The sequence below is a fragment of the Dermochelys coriacea genome, chromosome 2 (genome assembly GCF_009764565.3).
Source record: "Dermochelys coriacea isolate rDerCor1 chromosome 2, rDerCor1.pri.v4, whole genome shotgun sequence".
Taxonomy (NCBI): Eukaryota; Metazoa; Chordata; order Testudines; family Dermochelyidae; genus Dermochelys; species Dermochelys coriacea.
The window spans coordinates 111,650,362-111,662,942 of NC_050069.1; the positions used below are offsets into that span (position 1 = coordinate 111,650,362).

Below are 12,581 nucleotides of genomic sequence, written 5' to 3' on the forward strand. Positions count from 1 at the left end.
CAATTGTGACTTAAATTCATGCTTGCTTTCTGCTTTGTGTTTTTATTATGTATTTAATTCTTATTACTAGTTAAGTATCAAACTAATTATAAATGTTAATTTATTGTTAATGTTAATATTTTTGGTGCCAGGGTCATTCTTTCAGTCTTCAGACCATGTAGGTTACTACCCATATTTATAAAACTATAGTCATGTGTTCTATTGCGCTTTTCGTCAGAGTAGAGTTGCTAACAAATTCAGTTTCTGATAATTACATTCTATAGCCCCAAATTATTGTATGCAGTTTCATTTGGATGGGATATTCCTTGTTTCCTGTGCTAAAATGTTTTTCTATTGATGTGCGATGTCAAAAAGCTGCCATATCCTTCCCAGAATTAGCTATATTTCAGTGGTGGACGAAGTGATCCATATTCAATCTTTTCAGTTTAAAGGTGACCTGTAAAGCGTTTCAAAAATATAGGGTATGTACACTTTTTTGCTGCATGAACAGAAGACCTGAAAGTTGTCAATAGGGTTATTTTTTAGGTCTCTTTCTGCTTTTTATCCTAGAAATACCATGAATGCATGGTGCATCCTGTATTTTGCAGAAGATGTCTTTGGGATCTTAGAGAATGTAAATTTTTAGCTCTCATTGCTTAACTTGAAGAAGTGGGGGATGTTGGATCTTTTTGGAAAAGACTTTTTAACTGTCTAAAAATCCTTTCCTGTCTGCGTTGCTCAATTTGCACCCTCTTGGCTCTTGTGATGTCATAATTTCACTTATTCTTTAGTCACTACAATGTCTTCCAAACTAGATAAAGCCTTAATTTCTAAAGTAATAGATTTTTTCCTATGGTGGGTCATGTTTGTTTGTGAAAGGTTTGGGACCACTCAAAGTGAAAGGCGCTATATAAATGTAGATTAAATCTGGAGTTGTACTTGATTTTCATTTGTTCCACCTTCCATGCTATCTCATTTAGGCGTATATCCTGAGACCAGGTCCCAGGATGAATAACTTGGCTGGGTGGTAGTGGGGATGCGTGTGGAAGGAAAAGGAAAAGATCTTCCACAGGATGGAAGATGCAGAGGCCTTTGTGTGCCCCTCTGCTATGGCCCAGTCCGATGCCAATTGAGTTGTGAGCTTTGGATCAAGTCCCAAGTAAGAGATGACCAGAGGATTCATGTAGTAGTGGATCTGTGGTCCCTCTCTCCAATTTAACCCTCTGCTTGCAGCTCTGTATAGATCCCCAGTATACATGGGTTCTGCACTGCACCAGGGTCACATGTTCCAATGTGGCCTTTCAGAGCCTGACACACCCACAACACTTCTGCTTCTAAAGTGCCCACTACAGCTATTGTTTTTCTTTCATTAATGGTGTTACTATTTCTTGTTAAATTCTGGTAAATTTTAAATTGAAGTAATTGACATTAATTTTCTTTTTCTCCTTTTATTCCACTACCCAATTTGTCCACTTAGGTTTCAGCCACTGCTGCTTGGGACTCTTCTGTCCATGATTCAGTGCATTTGAACAGGGTAACACCACAAAACGAAAGGATTTACTTAATAGTGAAGATCACTGTGCAACTTAGTCATCCTGCTGCTATGGAATTAGTACTGCGTAAAAGGATTGCAGCCAATATTTATAACAAGCAGGTAATGGGTTTTATTTGTATATTCACATCTGCTTATATAGCTCTTAATTTTATCGATGTCTTGTTCTTGTCCTAGTATTATTCCATTTTGCAATTGGCTTATTTTTCTTGGCTCCGAAGCCTCAATTATCTAAAATGGTCTCTTAAATGAGAAAACTTCAGTTAGTGATGAAAGAACTGAGTGTTGATCAAGGTTCCACACAGAGCATGGAACAAGATAATACTTTTTCCAACAACCTACAGTATGAAAATTATGGTTGCTATATAAATTAACTGTTAGGAGCAGGGATGAAACCAAAGGACTTGCCGGTACTCCGGAGCCCTGAGGAGGGGGCGTGGTCTTAACCGGAAGAGGCGGCCCTTTAATCAGGATTTAAAGGCCCAGGACTAGGGCTGTGGTAGCAGCAGCTGGGAGCCCCGGGTCCTTTAAATCACCCCCTGAGCTCTCAGTTGCAGAGGTGGCTGGGAGCCCGTGGCTCAGGGGCTATTTAAAGGGTCCGGGGCTCTAGTTGCCACTACCTCAGTGGAGCCCCGGGCCCTTTAAATTGCTGATGAAGCCCCGGGGGTCTAGTAGTAGGGTCCGGGGCTTCAGCTGCCACTACCCTTCAGGACCCTTTAAATCGTCCCTGGAGCCCTGCTGCCAGAGCCCTGGGATAGCGGTGGCGGGGCTCCAGCGGCTATTTAAAGGACCTGGGGTGGTAGAGGCAGTGAGAGTCCCAGACTCTTTAAATAGCCACCGGAGCCCCATCGCCACTACCCCAGGACTCTGGCAGGCTCCGGAGTCTATTTAAGGGCCCAGGGCTCCCGCTGCCTCTACCGCCCAGGGCCCTTTAAATCATCCCCAGAGCCTTAGGGTAGCGGCAGCGGGGCTACAGCGGCAATTTAAAGGGCCCCGGGGCAGTAGCGGTGGCAGGAGCCCTGGGCCCTTTAAATCGCCACCCGAGCCCCACCGCTGCTACCCCAGGGCTCCAGCAGCGGGGCTCTGGCAGCAATTTAAAGGGGCCGGAGCTCCAGCTGCTTCTGGGAACCCCAGGCCCTTAAAATTGCCGCCTGGGGAAGCCAGTCCACCCCGGTACAGCGCACTGGCTCTTGCCGGCTGGAGTGGCTGGTTTTTAGAAATCTTGGTGGTGCCCAGAATCTGTCCACCCCCCACCCCACTTGCCCAAGGCTCTGGGAGGGAGTTTGGGTACAGGAGGAGGTATGGGGTGCAGGCCCTGGGCTGGGGCAGGGGATTGGGGTGCAGGAGGGGTGCAGGGCACAGGCTCTGAGGGAGTTTGGGGATGGGAGGGGGTGCAGGGGTGAGAGCTGTGCCGTGAGGCTGGGGATGGGTACAGGGGTGTGGCTGGGGATGAGGGGTTTGGGGTGTGGCAGGGGGCTCAGGACTGAGGCAGAGGTTTAGGGTGCAGGGGGGATGGGAGCTCTGGCTGGGGCTGGAGATGAGGGGTTTTGGGTGTTGGAGAGGCTCAGGGCTAGGGCAGAGGGTTGGGCTGTGGGGGGATGAGGGCTCTGGCTGGGGATATGGGCTCTGGGGTGGGGCAGGGCTGGGGATGAGTATGGGGTGGAAGCAGGCTTCCCCGAGACTGGAGCCAGAGAGGGCTCCCCCCAGCCCTCTCCTTGCCACATCAGCGAGCTCTGGGGGAACGGGTTCCTTTCCCCCCCTGGCAGCATAATCACCCCCACCACTGTCACTGCACGTGCTCCTAGGGCCCCTCTGAGGTCCAGGAATCTCCCTCACCTCCCCTGTGGTGAGTGCCATGGGGGTGGCACTGCCATCACATGTGCACCTCGTCCCCTGCTGTTGCCTCTCACTGGAACCTCACCGGGGCTGCGGGATGGGGCTGCCTCTTGCCCAGCGTGGGGCAGAAGTGGTGACTGTGGGCAGGGGAGGCAGCTGTACTGGTGGAGGATCCCGCTGGAAAATGAAAGGGTTTGAGAAGGAAGGGCAGCCTGCCCTGGCAATAGTGGATTGGGGGCATTAGGACCCTGCAGCAGCAGTTGATGCAGGGAGGCAGCATGGAGCTGCAGAGGAGAGACAGGGATGCTCTGCTCCAGAGACCCAGGGAGGGTCTAGGGGACACTTGGGGGAGGCATGGGGTGGCAGCAGGTGGGACCACGCGGGAGATCCAGCCCCAAACATTGGTGGAGCCGGGTCCCCGGGCCCTCAATATTGCTGGAGCCATGAGCCCATATAACTCGCCTCTACTGCTTGTTGGTACACCGTACTGGGGCGTACCAGCTTACTTTCACCTCTGGTTAGGAGTCAAAATTATAATTCTTCGAGTAGTGTCCTTATGCATGCTCCGCTGTAAATGTGTGTGCACCCCCATGCTGTTGAATGAAGAATTTCAATAGCAGTCCGTTCTGTGCACGCACGGCTCCCCGCCTGCCACAAGGCTAACCAGCATGCGCAGGCATTTATTCGCTTCCTCGAGGAGAAGCACAATCCGCAAAAGTGTGGTTGGTGCCAGCAACTAAAACCCAGGTCCAAGGAAGGACAGAGAGTTAAGGCTAAAACTCCTGCTGATGGAGTTTGTCCTTCAATTTCCAGAGTACCAGAGTGAGATATCAATGCAATCTTCTATGTCGAGGGCAAGTGATTCTAAGGAAATGAGCATTAAAGACTGCTCATTAAAGAAGAGATCTGTGAGTCACCATAGCGAGCCCAGATCAAGCCAGAAATGTTCTCTGGCTCTATCAATATCTTCTGTACCGATGGCATGAAGCCACCTAGAGTCAGTATCCAGGGCATGCACAGTACCGAGCTGACAGAGGCAGTCGGATCACCCAAAGACCCGATGGGCACAGGCAAAGACATACCAGTACCGAAGGCATGATAAACATAGACAATCTGCCCTAGGGAAGGCTACATCAATGAGGTCACCGGCACTGATCTTGGTGCGCGTTGCACTGATGGATCATTCAACCAGGTCCACATCACCAACTCCCTCAGTGCAATCTCCTCAGCACCGGCAGCCTTCGGCACTGATACCAGTACCATCCGCACCTGCGGACTACAGGTGTGCATCGGACCTCTTGGTATGTGATGCACCAGACTCGCCCCTTCTCAGTACTGGGGCCCTGGTACTGAACTCACCAGGAGCGGTGGATACAATGGCATCTCCACACCTCGCTATGCCTCTTTCCCATTCAGACTCATAGAGAGAGACAGAGGAACTGGGTTCTCACCAATCATCCTACCCACCATGCAGACCCCAGTCCCACCAAGGGATATCAGGGTGCCACCCTGGCCCTCAACCTTCTTGGTGTGGGCAACCATGGTTCCAGCCACCAGCTCCCTACCCACAATGGCCATACTGGGACCCATGGCAGGCCCAGAGACGATAAGCCTCACAGGCCCCTAGTGTGATTTACCAACAGCTAGAGAGAAATCCTCCTTCAGCAGTGACATCAAGGGCACCAGATCCTCCTGAATTCTTGGAGGAAGAACAGAAAGTGGAGGTGGAAAAGGAAGAGGCTCCTTAAGCCCACCTCTCGTTATCCTCACCTGATGAGGCAGTGGGTTCCCCCCACCCCCCATCTCTGGCAGGTGACTTTAGGTCATTCCAGGACCTAATTCAAAGAGTGACTGAGGCCCTACAAGTGCAACTACATGGTGTCCAAACCTCATCATAAACTGGTGGATATTCTTCCACCTCCACCAGGGTAGCCCTCCCTAAGGCACTTCTAGACCCTGCTAGGGTCATATGGCAGACCCCGGCGTCCATCCCACCAGCATGCAAGCAGCCAGACAAAAAGTACTATGTGCCAGCGATTTTTGTTCACCCATCCATCTCCAAATTCCATCATAGTGGTTGCGGTCACTTTGAGGGTTCCCCAATACCAGTTTAAGTCTATGCCGTATGACTGAGATGGAAAGCCCTTGGATCTGTTTGGCAAAAAAACCTATTCTTCCAGTTTTGGGTAGCGAACTATTAGGTCTTACTAGCCAAATATGATTATCAGAACTACGCAAAATTAAACTCCTTTATTGAGCAGCTTCTGGATACATAGACCATACAAAGACCAATTCATGGCTATCATTAACGAAGGCCAGCTAGTGGCGAAAATATCTCTGCAGTGTGCATTGGATGTGGCTGACATGGCAATGCACTTAATCTCCCCGGCAGTGGTTATGAGGAGGACCTCTTGGCTCCATTTGCCCAGATTTCCTAAGGAGGGAACAAAGCTATTCGCTGAGAAGACAGATGCATCCCTCCACACACTAAAGGATTATTGAGCAACTCTGAGATCCCTGGGGGATATACCCGACAACCTACAAAAGAAAATAGTCCTCAACCACAGTTCAAGCTGAGATCATCATCATACATGCCTCAATACTTATTGCAGAGATTGTACAAGCCACAGAGAAATAAATCAAAATTCTCTAAATTCAAATAATCAGGGCCACCACCACTCTTGTCTCAGCCCTCAATTTCAAAGCGACACTCTTGATGTGTTGTTTGAGGTACCAATAGAATGCTCCTTACAATCTCACCTTGGGAAACCCCACTCCTCCTTTCAGTGATTGCCTTTCCCCATTCCGCAGCAGCTAGGAATAGATAACCTCCGAAAAGCTGATGCTAGAAATTCCTTCCTTCCCGCTCCCAAACACCCTTCCCCGTCCCTCTTCAAGGACGCTTCTCACGAGATTCTACTACACCAAGAGGTGAATCATCTCTGCGTACCCACACAACTCAGAGGCAAAGGCTTCTACTCTCGTTACTTCCTGATACTGAAGAAAAAGGGAGATAGGAGACCTATAGTGGACCTCAGCGTGCTCAACAGGTATGTCAAAGCACAAAAATTCAAAAAGGTTACGCTGTCAGTGATCATCCCAGTGTTAGAAAAAGGAGACTGGTTCTCAGCCCTCGACCTTCAAGATGCGTACTTTCCCATTTCTATCATACTGAGACACAGGCATTATCTCAGGTTCACACTAGGCCAGGACCACTACCAGTACAGAATACTCCCTTTTGGCCTCTCATTGCCCCCTCCCCCCCACAGAGTATTCTCCAAGGTCCTTTCGCTAGGAGTGGCCTATCTACATTCTCAGGTTATTAAGAGTTTTCCCTACCTGGACAACTGCCTTCTCAGGACACAATCCTTCACAGGTCACTCAGACCACACAAGACTTACTTCTAACACTGGGCCTACAGATCAACAAACAAAAATCAACCTTGACACCGGTTCAAAAACTAGAGTTTATAGGAGCCAGCCTCAACTCCATTCAAATGACTGTGCTCCTACCACATCACAGATTTCTCACTCTCTCCTCATTGATAGAGACAATACAGTCCAGCCGTCAAATCTCAGCAGAACACTGCCTTCAGCTTCTGGGACACATAGTTGCGGGCACATCAGTCATTGTCATGGTAGACTACACATGAAGTGCCTCCAAGCATGGTTTGCCTCTGTGTACAGACCAAACAAAGACAATATATACAAGCTCCTGATGGTAGTCAAACAATCCTTAAACTGGTGGAAGGACCCAATGAACATTTGCATGGGGATCCCATTCGCTCAGTCTTCCCCATCTCTTCTTCTGACCACCGAGGCATCTCTCATAGACTGGGGAGCGCATCTCAGTGGTCGCACTGTTCAGTCAAATGGTCAGAGACATGTCTCCACATCAGTCTGCTAGAGCTCAGAGCGGTCTGAAATTCTTGTGCTCACTTCTTCCTGCTGATCAAGGACACACATACGATGGTCATGATGGACAACATGGCCTGTTAGGTACTACATAAACTGGTAAGGAGGTACCAGGTTTCATTCCTTATGCACAGAAGCTCTGAAGCTATGGAATTGGTGCATCCCCTACAATGTCTTATTATCAGAGTCCTACCTACTGGGAATACACAACACAACTGCTGACAGTCTCAGCCACAAGTTCCTCCTCTACCACGAATGGGAAGTAGAACCAACCATTCTACACAATATATTCTAGCAGTGCAGGTTGCCAGACTTGTTCTCTACCCACCAGACCAAGAAATGTGTGCGGTACTCCTCCAGAGTGAGGATTGGACAACACTCCAGGGGAGATGCTCTCCTTCTCCCTTGGGACAATGGCATTCTTTACGCCTTTCCTTCATTCCCTCTCTTGGTAAAGGAGAAGGTAAAAAAGCAAAAAGCAAAGGACATTCTGATTGCCCCCACCTGTCCCAGACAGACATGGTACCCTTACCTGTTTCAGCTGGTGGTGTGTTCACCGATGACCCTACTGATCACTCCCTGCCTCCTGTCATAGAATGAGTCCTGCATCTCAAAGAGTGGTTCCTTTGTGGTTCCAACACGTAGAGGCATCCTGCTCGGAGGAAGTACAGGAGGTACTGTTGCATAGTAGGAAGGATGCTACTTGTTGCACTTACCTACAGAAATGGAAGAGATTCCAGACATGGTGCCAACCCAAGGATGTCACCACTAATTCAGCCACCTTGCTGGTGATTCTGGACTATCTGTTACCCTTAAAGAAATGGGGTCTCTCTGTTAGCTTGCTGAAGGTTCACTTGGCAACAGTTGCTCACCTTTCCTCCTCGCCATCACTTCTGCCAGAAGGATAGGGGACATAGCAGCTTTGATAGCACATCCCCCTTTTTCACTCAGACCACACCCAAAGTTCACTTCCAAAATAACTTCTGCATTTCACATGAATCAACTCATTTAGCTCCCAAAATTCTACCCAAAACCTCATACAGATAACAGAGAGACCATCCTCAATACACACAACGTGTGGAGAGCCATAGCCTTCTACTTAGGACAAAGGCCTTCAGAAAATCTCCGAGGCTCTTCCTTTCAGTTGTGGATAGGACAAAAGGTACAACGATGTCAGCTCAGAGGCTCTCCATGTAGGTATCTGGCTGTATTAAACTCTGCTACCAATTGCAGGGGATAACACACATATCTTCAGTATGCACACATTCCACAAAGTCAGTCTCCTTGTCGCTTGCCCTTTCTAAGGGTATCCCCATATCAGAGATATGCAGAGCAGCTACATCGGCATCTGCACATAACTTCACAGAACATTATGCCATTGTAAGTGATTTGCCTTCAGACGCCCAGTTCAGGGCCTCTGTACCACAGGCGCCGGCTTCCTCCGGGCCCAGGGGTGCTCAACCCCCTGCTCTGCCCCTGGCTCTGCCCTCACCCGACCCCTTTCCCCGCCCCGCGCCTTTCTGCCCCAGGCCCTGCCCCCACCTTTCTCCCAAGCCTCCATGCCTGCCCCACCTTTTCCCCCCCAGTTCTGCCCCCTCCCCCGAGCACACCTTGTCCCCCCTCTTCCCATTCTCTCCCCCCACCCAGTACCTCCTACATGCTGCGGAACAGCTGATCGCAGTGGGTGGGAGGTGCTGAGGGAGAGGAGTTGATCGGTGTGGCGGGGTGAGAACCTGGCACCCGGTGGGTGCTAAGCACCCACTGATTTTTTTCTGTGGGTTCTCCAGCCCTGGAGTACCTATAGGGATGCTACTCAAAGAAGAGGAAGTTACTCACCTTGTGTAGTAACGATGGTTCTTTGAGATGTGTCCCCCTTTGGGTGCTCCATGACCCTTCCTCCTCCCCTCTACTTCAGAGTTCCACTGGTTGACTCTGCGGTAGACAAGGAACTGAAGGAGAAATGCCCGCACATGCTAGGTAGCCTCATGCAGGTGGGGACCCAAGCGTGCTGCTATTGAAATTCTCTGATTGACAGTGCAGGAGCGCACACACACCTACAGTGGAGCACCCATAGGGACACGCATTTTGAAGACCCGTTGTTACTGCACTAGATAAGTCTCTTGCCACTGGTGCCCACTCACCCCCTTTCTTCTCTAAGCAGGGAACTTTAACCATTGTTATTGCACAAGGTGAGTAACTTCCTCTTCATCGTCCTTGAGACATGGTTGAAGACAAATTTTCCAAGTTATTTTGCAGCCGATGGTCCAGAGAATGGGAGAGAGTGACATCCATACAATAAATATATTGTGATCTGATTCTCAGTTGCCCTATTCATTGTGTAGTCATTTATGCCTGTGCAAAGAAGGAGTAAAATGCTACTTTTCTCATTTGGTTGCAGTTTATATTCACAATTTATACTTTGCACAAATGTAAAAAACTACACAAATTGCAAGGCAAATTGCAGCTTAGGGAAGCTGGACCCGTAAGTGTAGAAACACGTGACTGCTAGGAAGAAGCATCAAAATATTAATGAATTCACAAATGTTAAGAGGGATTTTTTTTGTTTTACCATTAAAGTATGCAAAATAATAAAATTATATGCTAAAATTACCATTGTGGATACAGTAATTTAAAATTCTTTTATATTTCTAGAGTTTTACCCAGAGTCTGAAAAGGAGAATATCCTTGAAAAATATATTTTATTCCTGTGGTGTGACCTATGAGATAGTATCCAATATACCAAAGGTAAATTATACTGCACTTCTGTACAATCTGTTAAAGGAGCAGAACGATATTTTGGGGCAGTATATATTGTTTATGTGGGAATTGAATATTCAGTTATTGTTGATATGAAAAGAACGTGTTAGTTGTATATCCAAATGCCTTTGTACCAAATGAATCTGTATATGTTTTTATTTGAATAATTGTAGTGTGTAGAAGATCTAGCCTGATGCAGGATTTTATTGATTTAGTTAATTTTTTTTTTTACTTTCTGGACTGAGAGCGTGGGTATCGGGTTTGAACAAACTATTACAGACATTTTTAAAATTTATTTCCTTTGTACCACATCATTATAAATATTTATGTATACAAGACTGGTACCTAGTTTAAAACCCCTTTTCAAAAAACAGGATTTTAAAGAAAAATAGTTTTTGATTGAGGTTTTCCTCATTCAGAACAACTAGGACAGTGGTTCTCAACCTTTCCAGACTATTGTACCCTTTTCTGGAGTCTGATTTGTCTTGCATACCCCAAGTTTCACCTCACTTAAACACTACTTGCTTACAAAATAAGACATAATAATACAAAAGTATCATAGCACACTATTACTGAAAAATTGCTTACTTTCTCATTTTTACCATATAATTATAAAATAAATAAATTGGAATATAAATATTATGCTTATATTTCAGTGTATAGTATATAGAGCAGTATAAACAAGTAATTGTATGAAATTTTAGTTTGTACTGACTTTGCTAGTGCTTTTTATATAGCCTGTTGTAAAACTAGGCAAATATCTAGATGAGTTGATGTGCCCCCTGGAAGACCTCTGCGTACCAGCAGGAGTACATGTACCCTGGGTTGAGAACTACTGAACTAGGACATCTGAAAATAAAATAAAAATAAAAGGGTGTAACCTGAAAAAGAGCACTTGAAAGCTTGTCTCACTCACCAACGGAAGTTGTTCCAGTCAAAGATATTACCTCACCCATCTTGCTATCCTCACATAATACTAATTACAATGTAGTCTATGAAGATTATACAGACTATTTAAGAATCAGGAAAGAAGAGTTAATAGTCATGAAATAGTTAACCCATTACATACACCCTTTTTATTTTTCTGGTTAAACAGTCACATTTGGAGGGAGATGTAGTGTCTGATAAATATGGAGAGCTTTCCCCACCATGGGGCTGTTGTTATATTCTTCCTTCTATATCAATATAGATGCTGGACAGTCTTAGTTCTGTGGAGGGAGCATTGATTAATTTAGTCCTCAAGACTGAGAGATTCTGAATAATTGAATCATGGTGCATTTAAATCAATGGATCTCAAAAAATTTATCTATTTAAAAAAATCTTACAATTTATAATTTTAGGCTACAGAAGAAATTGAGGATCGTGAGACTCTGGCCCTGATGGCAGCAAGAACTGAAAATGAGGGTACATCTGATGGTGAAACTTATATAGAGAAATATACACGTGGCGTATTGCAGGTGGAGAACATTCTAAGTCTTGAGCGACTAAGGCAGGCAAGTAGCAAGGAGAGGAGATCCAATGGAAATTTTAAGACTGGGGAGATTTTGAGGAGGTGTTAGTGGTGAAAATCAGGTTTAAAAAAAAGTCTAGATAGATGGCAAAAGCCTGATATGTGGACTTATGCAAGAGTGTACTTCAGTAAAATGGACAAATCTTGTCTTAAACATGCTGCTGTGTAGAGGAATTATAGCTTCAGTGAATTAGACAAAGGTCAAAATATTCCATCTTTTCACAGGCAGTCACAGTGAAAGAAGCACTTTCTACTAAGGCAAGACACATACGGAGGAGCATCAGCACACCAAATGTCCACAATGTAAGAAAGTCCTTCTGAAATAGTCCTAGAGATGTGGGTTTTTCCTTAGTTTATAGCGTGGATAAAACTATTCCTAACCATTATCACACCAAGTGTCTATGTATTCTAGCACTAGTAGAAGCTCTAAAACTGTCAGTATGAAGGGGGAATTGGGTCAAGATAACTATTTAATAGCAAAAAAATAAATACATCAAGGATTTTATCTAAAATCTGTCTCTCCTTCTATCAGGGGAATTTTGGTCTCAGGTGCCAGTTTTGGGTACCCACTCAAAATCCCTGCATTACACTGGTGTGGTCAAAACAGTCTGCCCAGAAGTTTTTAAAAGTTTTCACTTTTAAACGATTACCTGTTTTTTCTAGTAAATTTTATGAAGAGCCTTGTAGATCCCTATGACATCTATGAATACGATTTGCTCTTCTACTTACTTTATTCATTCTCCCACGCAATTAAAACAGCAGTTCTGCTAGCTGACTACATCATTGATGTAAACACATAGAGTAGGTCAGACTAAATGATCATAATGGTCCCTTCTGGCCTTATAATCTATGAACACAAGATATTTTGTCATACCTGTTCACTGGTGTCTTCTAGGTATCCTCTAGCCGATTAGATCTTTTTGGCTGTGATGAAGATGATAAGGTATATGATTTTGGATTTTCAGAAGAATAAACTGCACAAATCTTCAATTCTCTTGTTTTTCTAAAACAAACTAAAAAAGCACCATAGCAG

At 45.9% G+C, this 12,581-nt stretch overlaps 1 protein-coding gene across 5 annotated transcripts in view; it reads left to right on the plus strand.

Annotated features, from left to right (window-relative positions):
• KIF13A (kinesin family member 13A) overlaps positions 1-12,581 on the plus strand; it is a 200,521-nt gene that overhangs the window by 173,345 nt on the left and 14,595 nt on the right. For 4 of the 5 annotated variants that reach the window (XM_038389681.2, XM_038389682.2, XM_038389684.2 and 1 more), the window contains 5 exons: positions 1,457-1,633; positions 9,934-10,026; positions 11,379-11,531; positions 11,774-11,851; positions 12,444-12,491. In XM_038389681.2, coding sequence (XP_038245609.1) covers positions 1,457-1,633; positions 9,934-10,026; positions 11,379-11,531; positions 11,774-11,851; positions 12,444-12,491 — 549 coding nt within the window. The remainder of the gene's footprint in view (positions 1-1,456; positions 1,634-9,933; positions 10,027-11,378; positions 11,532-11,773; positions 11,852-12,443; positions 12,492-12,581) is intronic. The other variant, XM_043508323.1, reaches the window with a different exon arrangement.